At 34.5% G+C, this 18,450-nt stretch overlaps 1 protein-coding gene across 1 annotated transcript in view; it reads right to left on the bottom strand.

Moving 5' to 3' along the window:
• LOC107873706 (LEC14B protein) overlaps positions 1-8,998 on the bottom strand; it is an 11,608-nt gene extending 2,610 nt beyond the window's left edge. The window contains exons 1-9 of the mRNA XM_016720636.2: positions 8,831-8,998; positions 4,779-5,299; positions 4,500-4,619; positions 3,572-3,649; positions 2,608-2,778; positions 1,645-1,722; positions 869-1,044; positions 537-695; positions 335-395 (exon numbers count right to left, since the gene is read on the bottom strand). Coding sequence (XP_016576122.1) covers positions 335-395; positions 537-695; positions 869-1,044; positions 1,645-1,722; positions 2,608-2,778; positions 3,572-3,649; positions 4,500-4,619; positions 4,779-5,210 — 1,275 coding nt within the window. The 5' untranslated portion in view covers positions 5,211-5,299; positions 8,831-8,998. The remainder of the gene's footprint in view (positions 1-334; positions 396-536; positions 696-868; positions 1,045-1,644; positions 1,723-2,607; positions 2,779-3,571; positions 3,650-4,499; positions 4,620-4,778; positions 5,300-8,830) is intronic.
• Between the last annotated feature and the right edge of the window lie 9,452 nt (positions 8,999-18,450).

Here is an 18,450-nt window from a genome sequence, read left to right as displayed (position 1 = left end):
TACTTTGGACTGTTATTCCTTGAGCCGAGGGTCTATCGGAAACAACCTTTCTACCTTTGAGCTAGGGGTAAAGTCTGCATACACTCTACCCTCCAAAGACCCTATCGTAGGACTATACTAGGTATGTTGTTGTTGTTGCAAGGTTAAGGCTTGGCCAAAAATCATCCTATTCTAGAACGGCTCAAATGATACAATCCCTGCGTCACCCCACAATGAAAGTGGCGATCTCGTAAGAAATTACTTTATCTATGATCTATATTTGAAATGTATAATTCACAAAGGACACTACACAAGGCTAATGAGATAACACGTTGATGTATAGCCTCATACTTACCAAATCATAGATGTAAACGCAACCGTCATGGGATCCAGTGTAAATGTATCTCTGCCCAGTGCTGTGAAACATAAGACGAGAAATATTTAAGTACGTATTACACTAGATTGACCAAATATGTGATCAAGTTAAAATAGGCGTAGTTGAAAATAGTCGTAGACAAGAAGCGAAGAGTCAATGCCTCATAACTTTTAGCACTGACCTATATTCTGGGGAGAAGTAGCAGCGAATTAGAGTACGTAAGACAGAATGACCCTTATAAGTGGCTATCGATTGATCGTAAGGGTGCTTCACGTTGCTAGCTTGAGGCGGGTAGTCCATCCACCTATAGTCCCACTCATAATTCCTGAACCATATATTGCTGAAAACAAGATAGTATATGTGTCGTGTTTAGACTATATCAATAAGTAACCAAGTGGAACAACAAGAAGTGGGTCCGGGAAGGTAATGCATACGCAGACCTTACCTTATCCCTACCTTGGGAGTTCGAGAGAGGAATCATAAAGGAGATGCATAGACGGAGAATAAACATACCGAGCAGGATGAGGAGACATTTTGCGGATATCCCAGAGCTTGATGGACTGATCTTTACTATTAGAAATGAAATAACGACCATCCCCTCGACTATCAAGGAAAGTAATGCCTTCTAGATGTCCCATCAGGACTCCTGCTGGCTTTTCTTTGGCCCTAAAGCAACGTCTATCCCATACCTATACAAAGCAACGACCTCGTTACTAGTTAAAAAAAAGAGACCTTAACTCATGAAATGAAGATCGTGGAAGCATACATATATCAATTTCTCCAGACTCAAATTATTTGATCCTTAAGAGCTATGTTGCTCGAACTCTTCAAAAATGTCATCGGGTACGTGTCGATCCTTCAAAAGTAATGCAATCCGACACGGGTGCGGCAACATTTTTGGAGAGTTCGAGCAACTTAGCTTAAGAGGATCATGAAGAGGTCTGCTAATTCTGTTACAGGTTACACAAAATGAATCAAGATACCGATCAGCAGAATACTAGGAGATTTAGCATCAGTTCCTCAGCCGCAAATCACTCGGTCTCAAAGACACGATGATTACTCCACAACACCCCAAACCATCTCTTCCGTCCCCGACAAAAGAGAGAAAGTGCAAATGTTTTCTAATGTTTACAAATATAATAATAAAAAGAAGTATGAATAACGACTCTTGTCAAAGCTTCATAGTCCAATACTACCCGTTAGGTTTGTAATTTCGTCGTTAATTCAACAAGTAAAGGAGACCTTGATTCGTAAGCACTTCTCCCAAAGCAAGATAGAATGATGATCACCTTACACAGATTGTCGTCACTTCCAGAATAAATGAGATGACCACTTTCATCAGCAAAACATACAGAATTGACATCAGACTGCAACAGAAAATTATTCAGCTCGTCAACAGGAAGTTAAAGAGACTATTGAAATCTTGTGTATCGACAAAAAACATATATGTGAGAATTTTTTGACCGACGTATATATAGACACACTCCATCGGAAACTACGTCAACAAGCGTTATGTATCGAAATTTACAGTGCAGATTTTTCAGGCGCCTATACTTTACTAGAAATGAACAAATAATGTTAACCAATTCATTCACTGAATAGGCTATTGAGAAATGTAACGATCAAATCTACTTGGTGATATTTTCAGTGAAAAACTTCAGGAAAGGTTAGTTCGGCTATACCGCTTCTTCCAGCGAAGCCAAATAACTCAACACTCACAAATCATAATAACTTACTTCAAAGCAGACACGTGTTCACTATGACTCAATGACAATGATTACTTCTTCAGAATCAGTCCTCTTGACGGCCGAGAGTTTGATGTAAAAAGGGCCAAGGAGGATCCTATACCAGGTCATGAAACGGGATGAGGCAAAACCTCCTTGTATCGTGAAGATGTTTTTTAATAACAAAAAGGTTACTGGATTGCCAAGAAAAATGAGCACGTCTTTAAATATGACATTAAAACAAGCCCACGAAGAATATTTATTAGTTTCATAATTGTCAAACAAATGTACCAGAAGTGGCATTCTAAGGGAAGTAGAAATTCTATGTTGCTCGGACACGCCAAAAATGATGCTGCACCCGTGTCAGATCCTTCAAAAATGCACTACTTTGGAAGAATCCGGCACACACTTGTTGACATTTTTGAAGAGTCCGAGCGACACAGAGTAGAATAGTTTTGAAAGAAAAACAAAGCGGCTTCGCAAGGAAGAGATTTATGACACACACATCTATCATGAGAATATTCATACATCGTGAGCAGATATTCGAAGGGAGAGCTTGTTTGCTTCAAGATCATAAACATAGATTGCATCATCGCTACTTCCGGCAACAACTTCCCGACCTTCAGTAGAAAATTTCACAGAGAAGATTCCAAAAGAATCATCATCGTCTGTAGACAAAAGCAAACCATCATGAATTTCCTGCAATTAAGTGAGCCACCGTTAAGTTTTCATCGAAAAGAAGGCAGTATTAAGTTGTCATTATAGCACACCAATATATATCCAGACCATAATCATGGTAGTTGCACATGTTACTCCGATCAAATTTCGATTTTCTAATAATCATTTTTGGACCTAATCTTTTATGCCAAATATCAATGGTCGTAGCCTATAACAATGCAATAAAAACTTCATGAAGCTCCTTAACTAACAGGATCTAAGACGTGAAGTGAGGCACGTACCGAGTTCATCTCAATCCCCCAGCTGTGGGGAACTGTTTTTTGTGAACCAATGCAACGTTGCTCGGACTCTCTGAAAATGTCATCGGGCGCATGTCGGATCCTTCAAAAGTAGTGCAATTTCGGAGGATCTGACACGGGTGTGGCAACATTTTTGGAGAGTCTGAGCAACTTAGCCAATGCCACAAGAAAAATACTCGATGAATTAATTTTAATCAAAAGATAGGTTACCCACACAAAACTTCATATCAAGAAGCTTTAATGTACAAACAACACCTTATAACAAGTCGAACTCTCTGAAATAAAATTTTACGTGTTCGGAATTCATTTTTAGAAAAAGAAGAAGATATTCTTTCATACTTGACTTGGTTACAATTTTCAGAGTCAAACTAAATGTTATTCAAGAAAGACCATCTCTTATCCTTAGCGTATTTGGAACTAGTGAGGAGTCGAGTCATGCTTTTTATACTCAATAGTTCATAGAGAGACATTGTGTATCCGAAAGAACGCCAAGCAAAGAGAGGTTGGCAACTTACTGTGATGTTGGCAAAAGATTCAGTGGCAGCCGATCCTACATCTACAATATGTACAATAGGCGACATGGTAGCATACACCTGTAAAAGCAACACAACTGTTACTCTATAATGCAATACTCTATAATGCAAGTAAAGACATTTTACGAATAATGGGTAAGGCGATCAACTCGAAAACTTTAGCAGCGCAAGTCAAAAGGTAATATCTTAACTTAGATTCTAATAGTCAGAAGTTATGATATTGGTAAACCGTCCATTGGTTAAAAGCATAAGTTGCAGTGGTCATCGTCCACCTTTCGATCTAATGACTGTGGTGTCTAGGTCAACTTGTGTGCACCTCGATTAATTCTACGGGATACCTGCCACTTCTCACGAGTAACACTAGAACATATTGAGATAACAATAGTGATGAGCTCCTTTCGACAACAAAGATATTTTTGTTTTTTATGTGGGTTGCAGGGAGTTTGCCGGAGTCGCCCAAAAAACTTGTACAAAGGCTGAAAGAATTTAACCACCAAAAGCACTTCTGAGAAAATACACTTAGACGCACTTTAAAAGTTTCTCGAAAGTGCTTTTCAACTTGTTTAGCCAAATACAAATTATTTCTCAACAAAAGTACTTTTTGAAAAGCACGTTCGATTACACAGGGTGCGTTGTTGTTGTTGTTGTTGTACGTCTGAGAAAAGCACTTTCCAAAATAAGTTGATTTTAGAAGCTTAGCGAAACAGGCTTTAAGTCTTGGCAGGGAAAGTTACTGGGTGGAATGGTCGAGAGACACGCAAGCTGGTGCAGTACCACCGTCATAAAAATTTAAAAACGGGCTTATGTGCACTCTGCCTCTCTCAAAATGAGAGAAACTGAAGCCTCAAAACTAAATCGAAGCAAAATTTTGCAGTTGCGAAACTGATTCATCTGTAACATAGGAACTCACTAGATGTCGTTGATCCGGAGAAAGAGATGTATCGGTAACTGTCCATCTCAAACTTTTTGCAAAAATATTCTTGTGAACTTTCCACCCTCGTTCCACGTTGTATACTCTAATATGGCTTCCCTGTTTTAGACAATAACGAAGAACAAGCATCAGAAAGCAATAAAACTCAATTCCGTCGAATGCATCGCTAACTTTGGGATGTCATGCGAAAAAAAGAATACGGTTCCGCTAAAATATCGAAATATTAAGAGATAAAATGTACTAATCTACTGCTAGTACCTGAAATGCAGCAATAAAAAGGGAACCATCTGCTGAAAATTGCGACACATAAGCCCTTGTTGCCATCTGGTCGACAATCCAAGGACCATTTACTGGTAAATATTTACTTAGAACGTGACAACAATCTGCCTTCGAGAACCTTCCTCTACCGGAAATATTGGCTTCTCGAGCAGCTAGCATCTTGAATGTGGATACAGGAACTTCCGTTTTACCTGCTACGATTCTACTGATACTTTCATGGGGTCCTGATCTAAGTTTAGTAAGCTGAGAAATTTCATGGTCCAAATAATTTGACGGTCTGTCACGACGAACATTGCCAGCAACCCCGTGATTGGAACTTGAACCATCGAGGAGTCCGGTCTCTACTTCTAACTTACTCAGAGAATATCCCATATCTTCTACAGACTCTGATCGAAAGAAACTAAAATACATTTTCACATGTAAGACGGTGCACGATGATTGTCCGAGAGACGCTTTGAAGTATCGTATCGTCCATAATCACGTTCCTACCATGTCAAACCCTACCAAAAGAGAAAACGAGAACATACTGAATATATTGAGCAAGACCAGTGTATACGGGAAATGACGTTACCCTATTTAGAAACCATAAACACCACGTTAGACGAGCTTCAACAAAAATTAATCAACTACACCTCAATCCCGAACTAGTTAGATCAGCTATATGATTCCCCTACATACTTGTTCGGCAATTCTTACGAGAAGTTAGTTTAAGAAAATCAGCTCACGTTTACTATCTAAACGAAACCGTACATGTATAACCTGCAAATTCTCTTTAGAAGGCAGAAAATAGCATCTTTAGCTCAACGCAATTCAGTAGAGATATTAATATACAGAGAGTTTATTGCTGCCATGTGACCCGGAGGTCACAGGTTCAAACCTTGAAAACAGCCTCTGACAGAAATGCGAGGTAAGGCTGCGGGCCGGATCCTTCAAAAGTAGTACATTTTCGGAGGATCGGACACAGGTGCGGCAACATTTTTGGAGAGTCCGAGCAACTTAGAAATCTAGTGGAGGCTTAAGTTTGATTAACATTCACCTACGGAATAGGGATGCGACTGCTAAAACTTATCGGGACCTAGAACGTAAAGTTGACGAACTCTACATAACATGGATCCACACCTATTACATAAAAAGGCAAGCAACACGTGAGAATGTGCCGGTACCAAAATAGTCTCGAACCTAGACGAGATAAGGATCAGCTGCAAAACAATGTGACTGGAAAGTGCCAAATTAAAGAGATTCACATACAGCTTCTCTGCTAGTATCTTAGAAGCTAAGTTGCGTGGACTCTTCACTTTTGATGCCGCACCCGCGTCCGATTCTCCAAATATATACTACTTTTGGAGAATCCGACCCGCACCCATTGACATTTTTGAAGAGTCCGAACAACATAGCTTAGAAGATTCTATTGTTTGATAGCGAAGCAAGACTGAAAGCAAAGTTTACAATGCGGCTGCATTTGCGTAATAGAGCGTTAACGACAAATAGACTACTCAAATGAGGTATGAATGTTGATCCAAAGTGTATCATCGTCAAACGCAAGATGAGTCAAGATGTCATCGTTTTGTATTATGTGGCCAGCTTTCTCACACCTCGACTAATTCCACGGGATACATGCCACCTCCCAACAACAACAGGAAGTACTTTTGTCCACCAAGGCTTGGTTGGACAGATGGAACGAAATCACCTAGTGTTTTCGTCTATACTCGGATTCGAACCATTTCATTGACCACTACGCCACACCCTTGAGTGCAAAATCTACGTCAAAGTTACTAAGCTATTTGATTTGTACATTATACTTGGTGATTAATGAAAAAGTTAACAAACGGCAGCCCGGTGCACTAAGCTCCGGCTATGCGCTGGGTTCGGGAAAGGGCCGGATCACAAGTGTTTGTTGTTCACAGCTCGAACCCGTGAACTCCTGGTCACAAGGCGTCAAGTTTACCAATTATGTCAAAGCTCCCCAATGAAATGGCTATTTATTCAAAAAAATACCATCCTTGGCACAACATAATAACAGTAGGAGTTAATAACTCCAACGGTCACTCGACTATGAACTTTTATTTTAGATAGTCACTCAGACTTTGATCTTTACTTCAAAAGTCACTCAACGATCAACCTATTTAATTATTATTTTCAATAAAATTTGCTTATTTGAAATTTTTAATTAAAAAGAAAATTATGAAAAATAAAAAGTATCCATTTAATGACCTTTTTATCTTTATTCTCCTAAATTAATATCTCTCCCTCCTCTTTCTCAATTTTCTTCTCCTTCTCACTTTCTTCCCATAAATTTTTTCATAACTCACATATTATAATCTAGAAATTAACAATTAAAATTGTACGAAATAAAATTACTATCATATTTTATATTTGCATTTCATTTTTAGCGTGCAGTTCCCTTTTTTCTCCTTTTCTATACTTTATAGTTTATTTCATTTCTCTTCTTTTGTCCTCTTTTATCCTTTTTTCCCCTTTGCAAAGACAAAATAAAAACAAAATGCAAATATAAAATATGGTAGTAATTCCATTTCGTACAATTTTAATTATTAATTTCTAGATTGTAATGTGTGATTTATGGAAAAAAATTATGGGAAGAAAGTGAAAAGAAGAGAAAAATGATAAAGAGGGAGAGATATTAATTTACGGGAATAAGGATAAAACAGTCATTAAATAGATACTTTTTATTTTTCAAAATTTTGTTTTTAATTAGAAATTCCACATAAGTAAATTCTACAACAACAACAACATATCGAGTATATTCCCACCAAGTGGAGTTTGGGGAGGGTAAGTGTACGCAGTCCATACCATTACCTCAGAGGTGAGATAGAGAGGTTGTTTTCGATAAACCACATAAGTAAATTTTATTTTTAAAAAGTAATTAAATAGGTTGAGTGACTTTCTAAGTAAAAATGTAATAGTTGAATAACTTTTGAAGTAAATACCAAAATTAAAAGTCAGACTTTCTGGGATAAATATCCATAGTTTAGTGACTTTTGACGTAAAGACCAAAGTTCAGTGACTTTCTGGCATAAAAGTCCGCAGTTGAGCGACTATGTAAGTTTGTACTCCCTCCGTTCGCTTTTACTTGTCACTAATTTCCTAATTATATTTCTATTTTTATTTGTCATTTTTGACAAATCAAGAAAAGACGCTTCTTTTTTTCCTGTTTTACCCTTAGTATTATTGCCTTTTTTCCAAATTAATTTCAAGACACAATGTAAATATCATTTAATAGGGATACTTTAGTAAAATAGTTATGTTATTAATTATTTTTGAGTAAAACACCTAATACCCCTAAACTATGACCAAATTTGCTACGACACACTCCAACTTCACTGGGGTCCTATTACCCCCGACCTCAATTTTAGTGTATTTTTGTTATCCTCGTGGATTCCATTTTTATGTAATAAAAGTGTCACGTCAGCACAAAAGGATGATAAAAATACACTAAAATTGACCTCCAAGGTAATAGGATCCCAGTGAATTTGGAGTGTGTCGTAGCAACTTTGGTCAGAATACAACGATGTACTAGATATATCAACAGGTAGAGATTGGCAACCTTAGTGCCTAAGTGGCACATACATGGCACGTCAGTGAATCAACACACTGTAGGTCCACGTAGGCACTAAGGTTGCCAAAAATACGGTTTTAATTAGTCCAGGGGTAATAAGACCCTCCTAAAGTTCGGTGTGTCTCAGAAATTTCGTGTATAGTTTAGGATGGAAACAGTGCATTTTCTCATATTTATCTGAATTTGCACCTAAAAAATGAAGATATATAACTAAAAATCAAATTTTTTTTAGTTCAATTCAACAATTTAAATGAAATTAACAAAACCCCATATAAGTTTAACACTTTATACAAACATTTTAAGTACATATAAACTGTATTAAGACATGTAAGTTCCATTAGAGTTGACTTCAGACAAACAATTAAGCATATTAGAAAAATATGGAAAAATCAAGAATTGTATATTAATTTGCATATTAATTAAGTTGGGATATAATCAAAATCAAGAATTTACAAACCTGATAGATAAATCTTGGACTTTCTTTGGAATTTACAAAAAATTTCACTTCTTGATTACTCTTTTATCTTTTTCTTTTTTTTTTTTTGGCTTGGTGGACATGTCAAACACCTAACAAAGATAAAAAGAAAATGACAAAAATGGTCCTTAAACTTTGCTACTAGTTTCCAATTAGTTCTCTAAATTTTGGTCATTTTAAGTTTCGCTATGATTGCGGATAGATAGTTTTTAGTATTATCTCGTAGTTAGCGATGTTACTTTATTTTGCATACTGTACTAATTTATATGCATTTATGTTTTATGTTTGTTATACAGTTATCGGTCCTAAGTCGGGAGTCTATTGGAAATAACATTTTTACTTCACCTGAGGTAGTGATATGATCTGTGTACACTCTACCCTCCTCAGACCCCACTATGTGGGAATACTTTGGATATGTTGTTGTTGTTGTTGTTAAGTTTGTCATTGTTCGGTTCTAAGCGAAAGTGAATGAAAAATGAAGGAAAAAAAGCAAAGTTTGTATTCACTTTATTTCTTGTTCTTAAGTATAGAAGCAGTCGTTCATGTGGATAGTGAGGCAAGAACAAGACAAGCCTCGCGCCGTCATTGTCGCTCGGCTCTGCTTCGACTTTAACTTCGAATAATGATTGAGAGATTATCTTTATGGACAACACATCCGAACATGTGCAGACGCATGTCACAACGCACCTCAAAAGGACGTGGCCCTTCGAGGCACTATTTGATAACGAAAAAGGCGACCTGTGCGCGCACCTGGCGCCCTGCGAACGCAGGTGCCAACGCAGATCAAGCTAGAACATTTTTGTTTGTGCCAAAAGTCACCTAAATTTTCTGAAGCACTATTTTTTGGCTATAAATATCTAAAAAGTGAAGGCACGAAATTTTGAAGTGAAAAACATTTTCTTCTTCCTAAAAACTCAAGTATGATTAACAAATCATTGAGTGAGTTCGTTGTTCAGCAAATTTGAGGTACCACTGTTTGCTGAAGTAAATCACTTTATCCTGACAAAATATATTCCACTAACTTCTAGTACTTAAAGGAAAAGAAATTCCTTAAGAATTCGATGGACTCGATTCTTTCTGTCTTTTTTTTTTTCCAGAAAATAGTTTGAACTTCATTTTGATACTTCATAAATTGTTTGAACTTGCGTTTGACGTTCTTGATACTTCATTTTAATAGTTCGTAAGCTGGTTGAACTTATGTTTGAAGTTCTTATGAATTAATACAGATTTTGTACCCGAAATACAACATTCATCAAAAATAAAAACTTTATCTATGTGGTATATTTTATCAAACTCTGATAGTTAACAAGTTTCATAATGTTAACCCATTTTGACCCAAATAAATTCTCTATAAATTAAGTCTTAACTTGAAATGTCAATTTAGAAAAAGGCCTCTAGCCCAATTTAGAAAGTGAATTTTCCCTACATGCTTATAACTTTTGGGCCTATGTAACAAAAATCCACTTAGACGTTGATTGATTGTCCATGGACATACAAAATGACAACAATTTGAAAAGAAATCCAAATATATAAATATTGTTGTGAGTCAATAAATTATAGGACAAAATTCAGAAATAGCATACTTATCCCCTTAATTATGAGTTTCATAGCAAAAGTTTCATAATTTCATAATATAGCAAGTTGTATTTTATATTTTTGCAAACTGTTGCTACAAAAATACAAATACATATGATTTTTACTGCCCTTATGATCGATATGTATTTTGTATTTTTGCAAACTGTTGCTGCAAAAATAAAAATACATATGCTACATAATGTAATTTGATAAAAGTGTTGCTATTTTTTTAAATTTAATACTTAATTATGTTACTTTATGTATTTTTTTCCTAAATTGTAATAGTCACATTTGAATAACTCAATCAACCTATTTTAAGTTCTTAATTAACTAGAAAAATCCAGTGGAATGCATTAAGATGGATGCACGAAATTTTACATAATTATGCATTTTCTTTTATTACATCTTTAGGATTAATAATTAAAAATTAATTTTGAGATGAAGAGTTTGGAAGAAGTGATAGAAATTTATTTGGATAGTTTAATTTCCAGTAGCTTGGTAATTGCTTTCAATGAGATAGGTGATTACCCGACTTGTCAATTTCATGATCTTGTGCATGACGTTTGTTTGATAATTTGCTTGATAAAAGCAAGAGAGGAAAATTTGATGTCACGTATAGTGACCATTGTTTATAATAAGGAGCACTTTAACCATAAAAATTTCGTCCTGTTTAGTTCAAAAAATAAAAAGGGCATTCTAGTAAACATCTTTATTCTTTGGAGATAACTGGAGACGATATGAAAGATTGTCATTTCACCTAACATACTTGAAGCATGCATGTTCAATTATTTGAGGTATTTATACATTGGGACGTAAGTTAAATCTCTGATATCATCTTTCTCAAACCTCTGGAATCTAGAAACCTGTAGGTGAATAACGAAGGATCAACTTGGTACTATTAACGAGTATTTGGAATCTGGTAAATTTGCGAGTGCTGGTCGTAAGGGATGGGCGGAGCTACAACCACCGAAGGGTGGTCAGATGAATACCCTTCATCGGAAAATATTTTCGATTATATAGGTTAAATATAGATATTTATGGTTATATACATGTTGTTACACACCCTTGACAAGCTAGAGAAGTATAGTCTAGTGGTCAAGAGTGTGCATTTCCGCATCAACAACCCGAGTTTGAACCTTGGCAGGTGCAGCAGTGCTTTATTTTCTTTGTTTTTTAAACAGCTCTTTGTCCAAGGGAAAATATGAACACCCTTAACCGAAAGTCTGGCTCCGCCACTAGATGATGTTGATCAATATTTCTTACATTAACCGAAAGTCTGGCTCCAACACTGGATGACGTTGATCAATATTTTTTGTATTTCTTTTTTCATTTTCTTGTATTCTTACTTTTTTTACCTGATAAAGTTTTATGCACATTTTATACATCAGATCCTGATAACATTGAAAGAAAAAGAAGGATAAGTTACTTTGATTCAATCATGGAAAGAGGTTTTTTTTTTTTCAAGTAGAAATAAAATCTAAATTGAATTAAATGGAGTATAAATGAGAGATTAAGTGTCGGAGGTCTATCGGAAACAGCCTCTCTACTTTATCGAAGGTAGCGCTATGGTCTGCGTACATCTTATCCTCCTCAAACCCCACTCCGTGGGAATACACTGGGTTTGTTGTTGTTATTGTATAAATAAGAGATTAAGATTGTGCAATGTAAGCAGGGGCGGAGCCAGCCTTCGACGAAAAAATATACTATTTATACATGATTAAAATTATTTTTTATGTGGTTATAGTAGATGTTGAACCCCTTTGATTAAGTTTTCTTTGAATATGGAATCCTCTTAGCTGAAATCCTAAGTTTTCTTTGAATATGAAAAAGTGAAGTAATATTTACAAGCTTAGAAACATTTTTACACCAAACTTGGGAATAGCAACTCAAAGGCATGATAAAAAAGTAAGCTGAACTCTTGCCTACAATAAAACATTGTATTGCAAAGTACAAAGTGATCAAAATGTATGTTGACCAACTATTTTGTTTGTTCCTTACGTGCTTCAAGATCAGTTATTGTGTGTATTTGAGAAATTCTGAAGCACCAAAGATAAGAGTCTTTATGAGATGAAAATATGAGTTTCACTTCAATGAAACAAATACTAACCTGTTTGATTAAATAGTATATGGTGTCAAACAAAAACTAATCCTGTTTGATTAATAGTATCTGGTGTCATTAATCAGGAGCTTAAAGAACAGTATATCCATGTCATTAATCAGGAGCTTAAAGAACAGTATATCCATAAATAACTAAGAGCTATTTAGGTAATGATGTATATGTAAACACAAGAGCTATTTAGGTAATGATGTATATGTAAACACATGATGTATCTGTGCTGAAATGTTCAACTTAACAATGTTTTTCTAATGTCAAAGCAGAACAAGGTAGATAGGGCCGCAGCCAGGGCGACAAGGCAAATTCAAGAGGACGCTGCAGCTGCAGCTGAAGTTTGAGTAACGCCTAGCTTATTGACTACATCCTATGTTTGCTGACTATTGACTCCTTGTCTTACCCTTAAAACCATGCTATTTGACTTGTGTTTACTGTGTTTATTTTGGGAAGTACATCCTATGTTTGCTGACTATTTACTCCTTGTTACTATTGACTTCTTGTTCTATCCTTAAACTTGTGTTTACTGTGTTTATTTTGGGAAGTGGAGGTGTTTCCTCTTATTCCTTGTGCATATTTGTTGAGTTTAAACACCTTGTTCCTTGTGCATATTTGCTTTTTTGCAGCAACTGTACATGCTGGAAACTTGATTGCAAAAGTTTTCTCAAACTCTCTTACATGTTTCTGATGTAACGGTGCATTGTTGTAACTTGCATGAGTTTAGTGAATGAACTTTGCCTAACCTTTCAATGTATACCGGGTTTCCCTCCTTATCGATCCCATGATAACCTGGGCGGTAGTATTTTAAAACTTCATATGCTCTTCGAATTGAAAATCATCGATAATAGAGTCCATGATTTTCAATTCTAAGAGGGGTAATATATATTGTCTTTTGATATTTGAAGGTGTGATATTATGGCATATGTTATCAGCAGATACATAAATTATAATGTTTAGTTAATACCAATATACTTGATTGTTATTGTAATCAAATATAGAATGTTAAATAAATAAAAATAAACTTTGAACAATGAAAAAAGAGTTTAAAAGAGTTAACTATATGTAAGTGTTCTTACCCCTAATATTCACCAAAAAATTTTTTTTAAAAAAAAGTTAATTATGTAAGAGTTCGTTTGGTTGGAAAAGAGTTATCTTAGGATAATTATTTCCAGGATTAGTTATCTCACCATATAAACAATGGGATAAATAATCTCGGAACTAACTAATACCTCCACAAATACGGAATAAAATAATTCTGTATTTTATCTTGAAACTATTATTACTTATACTTCACGCCAAACGACCCCTAAGTGTTCTTAACCATATAATTATCAAAAGTATTGGATTCGAGACATCAAAATGTATACAGTAGCGGAGCCAAAATTTTTGTTGAGGAGGTTCAGAAGTAAATATACGGACTAATCGAAGGGGGTTCAACATCTACTATATATAAATAAAAATATTTTTGACCATATAAAAATAGTATAATTTTCCAATAAAGGAGATTCAGATGAACCCCTGAATTCAATGTGGCTCTGCCACTAAATGTATAGTAACATGAAATTATACTATGACAAGTTAGAGTTTAAGAAATAAAGAAAAAAAAATTCAAAATTCGCAATCTAAAATAATTCATAAATATTTATGCAGTTATAAATCATCTCATCACAATAAACTTTATTTTTTTGTTATGCAATCTCATCAAACTTAAACACAAAAGATATTCTATTAAAGTAGTTTTCATTTGTCATGGTCAATTAATTATAGTCTTTAATATTCTTAGCTAATTCATCATTAGGTCTTAAATTATATTCCATTTGGTTAAAAGAAAATGGAGTGCATGTCAAGGAATAAACATCATTGGGAGATGAGATTCATGCACCTACTAACAAGGTTTAATTTGTAGTCATTCTTTTATTTATAATAAAAAATTTCGAGTTCAAATTCTGAGTATAAAGTTATTTTTATTTTTATTTGAAGCACCTATATTCTTTAATATGAAATTTTCTGAATAAGGGTGAATTTCTTTCTTTTTTTTTTTTTTTTAAAAAAGTGTATCTATGAAGAACTGTGATGGAGAAACAACTTGTCAATATGAAGTCGTGTATAAACAATTGTGACGGGATGAAAACTTGTTCTTAATTAGAAATTTCAGATGCGGGCTCTGAATATGAAGTTGTGTATAAAGAATCGTGACGGAGTGATAACTTATCCTTAATTAGAAATTTCACACGCAATTCCTGAAAATAAAGTCATGTATACCTTTATTAGAGAGTGTGTCACTCGTCAATATGAAGTCGTGTATAAAGAATTGTGAAGAAATGATAATTTATCCTTAATTAGAAATTTGAGACGTGAATCATGAATATAAAGTCGTGTATGCCTTTATTAGAGAGTGTGTCACTCGTCAATATGAAGTCGTGTATAAAGAACTGTGACGGAATGGCAACTTGTCCTTAATTAGAAATTTAAGATGCAGGCTCTGAATTTGAAGTCATGTATGCCTTTATTAGAGAGTATTTTTACGCTCTAATATAGGACTTTTCGATTTAGATTATAATTAAATTTTAATACAAATATCGAATACCAGATTAATATATATATATATATATCAAATTTAAAAAACATCTTTGTTTGAAGCGTCTGTATTCTTAATGTGAAACTTTCTAATATGAAACTAGATTTAGTCGAGCTTTAAATACAGGATGAGGGTGAATTTCTTTTATTTTAAAAAGATGTATCTATCAAGTACTGTGGCAGAGTGACAACTTGTCTATATGAAGTCGTACATGTATAAAGAATTGTGATGGAGTGATAACTTATCCTTAATTAGAAATTTTAGACGCGAGCTCTGAGTAAAGTCGTGTATACCTTTATTAGAGAGTGTGTCACTCGTCAATATGAAGTCGTGTATAAAGAACTGTGACGAAATGACACTTGTCCTTAATTAGAAATTTTAGACGCGAACTCTGAATACGAAGTCATGTATATTTTTATTAGAGAGCGTGTCACTCGTCAATATAAAATCGTGTATAAAAAATTGTGACGAAATGACAACTTGTCCTTAATCAGAAATTTCATACGCGAGCTTTGAATAGGAAGTCGTGTATGCCTTTATTAGAGAGTGTGTAAAGTCGAGTATAAAAAATTGTGACGGAATAACAACTTATCCTTAATTAGAAATTTCAAACGCGATTGAACTCTGAATATAAAGTCGTGTATGCTTTTATTAGACAGTATTTTTACTCTCTAATATATGACTTTTCGATTTAAATTATAATTAAATTTCGATACAAATATCAAACATCATATTAAAAAAAAAAAAAAAACATAAAGAGATGCATGCACCTTAATAATATATGAATTGAATTCAAACAGTCAAAAGAATAATGAAAAGTAAAATAAGATGCTGTCAAGTAATATAAGGACAAAATTTATTGTCTTTGTGGTGGGGTTTTTATTTTATTTTTATTGTTTAAACAATAAGTCCAAAAGGTTGTTGTAATTATCATTATTATTCTTATTATTTAAAAAAAAAACATTAAGAAAAATTTCAATTTGATGACAAAGACTTTAGTTTTGTCACATTCAATTTACCCACATATTATTTATTCAAAATTAATACAACATGTGGACCCCCACTCTCTAACAAATCTTTAGCATTCCACTTTTTTCCCTATTTAAAATTGAGAAAATATTCTGTTTTCATCCTAAATTATATAATTGCTGAGACATATTCAAACTTTAGGAGGGTCCTATTACTCCCTCTGACTAATTAAAATCATATTTTTTATAACTTTAATACCTACGTGGCACATACATATGCCTACGTGGACCTTCAGTGTGTTGAGTTACTGATGTGTCACGTAGGTACTAAGGTTATCAAAAATACGATTTTAATTAGTCGGGGGAGTAATAGGAACCTCCTAAAGTTTGGATGTGTCTCAACAATTTCGTGTATAGTTCATGGTAGAAACGGAGCATTTACTCTTTAAATTTTGATATCACTTTGTGATTTCGATTAGTTTAAATTTGTATTACAGAACTTAAATCTAAACCTTTGTATATGGGGAAAAAAGTATGAAATATACCTAAACTTTAGCAAAATTTGTTATAACACGTCTTAACTCTGCGAGAATCCTATAACCCCCTTGACTATTTATTATCGTATTTATGTGGCATATATTTGTCTAGCTGGATCACTGCGTAAAGTAGTCCAACTGGACAAATATATACCACAGAAATACGATAATAAATAGTCGAAGGGGGTCATAGGACCCCCGCAAGTTGAGACGTATTACAATAAATTTTTTCAAAGTTTAGGTATATTTTTGACTCTTTTCCCGATAGAAATCATATTCGTTCTATCACAATTCTTTGACGATAATTTTTAATGGCGTTAACCCTCCTTGTCCTTATATCAAATTTTTTTTCGATTCTATTTAAGTGACGATATGAATTCGAAAGTGTAAAAATTTTAATTTAACTTATGTACTATTACTCCCTCGTCAATGGTAATAAAATCAAATAATTAAGTAATATTTAAAAAGTTGAGTAATTTGTAAAAAGAAAAAAAAATTATATTGATGTGGTAAAAAATGTAATTAAATGAAAAAGAATTATTTAACTTTGGGAAAACATAAATTTAAATTTTGAATCTACCCTCATAAGGTGCCGACTAGCAAGTCTAAATAAACAGCTCATTTTGTGGTAACCTGCTCACTATGTAATAGGTCACAAAACCACACATGAGATGCAAATCGCGCTAGGCAAGTTCCATACGACGAACTCATGATTGAACGATAGATGGAGGCTAAATTCGATCTCACGTCTCCCAACCAGTATCATACCTTGAGACAAATACGTAAATTTAAATTTTGAATCTGCCCTCGTAAGGTGCCGCCTAGCAATTCCAAGTAAATCTGTAATAATTCACTATGTGGTAATCTGTTCACTATGTAATAGTTCACAAACTATACATGAAATGTAAACCGCATTAAACAAGTCCCATATAATTGAACGATGGATGGAGGTTTGATTCGGTTTCAGATCTCCCAACCACTTAATTATGCCCTTGAGATAAACACATAAATTTAAATTTTGAATCCTGCCTCATAAGGTGTCGACTAGCTAGTCTAAGTGAATATCTCACTATGTAATAGCTAACAAATCACGAGATGTAAATCAGACTAGGCAAAGTCTCATACGATGAGCTCATGGTTGTACGATGAATGAAAGTTTAATTCGATCTCAGGTCTCCCAACCACTTAATCATGCCCTTGGGACAAACACTTAAATTTAAATTCTGAATTCCCCCTCGTAAGGTGCCGACTAGCAAGTCTAAGTAAACAACTCACTTTGCGGTAATCTGCTTACTATGTAATAGCCTACAAACCACACATGAGATGTGATATCATAGCTAAACGATAAATGGAGGCTGAATTTGATCCCAGATTGAAAACAAAAAAGTAAATTTAAATTTTGGATCCGCCCTCGTAAGGTGCCGACTAGCAAGTCTAAGTAAACAACTCACTTTGCAGTAATCTGCTTACTATGGAATAGCCCACAAACCACACATGAGATGTGATATCATAGCTAAACGATAAATAGAGGCTGAATTCGATCCCGGATTGGGAACAAAAACGTAAATTTAAATTTTGGATTCGCCCTCGTAAGGTGCCGACTAGCAAGTGTAAGTAAACAACTCACTTTGCAGTAATCTGCTTACTATGGAATAGCCCACAAACCACACATGAGATGTGATATCATAGCTAAACGATAAATAGAAGCTGAATTCGATCCCAAATTGGGAACAAACACGTAAATTTAAATTTTGGATCCGCCCTGATGAGGTGCCGACTAGCAAGTTCAAGTAAACAACTCACTTTGCAGTAATCTGCTTACTATGTAATAACCC

This window comes from Capsicum annuum, chromosome 6 (assembly GCF_002878395.1).
Source record: "Capsicum annuum cultivar UCD-10X-F1 chromosome 6, UCD10Xv1.1, whole genome shotgun sequence".
Lineage (NCBI taxonomy): Eukaryota > Viridiplantae > Streptophyta > Magnoliopsida > Solanales > Solanaceae > Capsicum > Capsicum annuum.
Note: the sequence above shows the minus strand (reverse complement) of the source record. Positions and strands in the feature narration are given on the sequence as shown.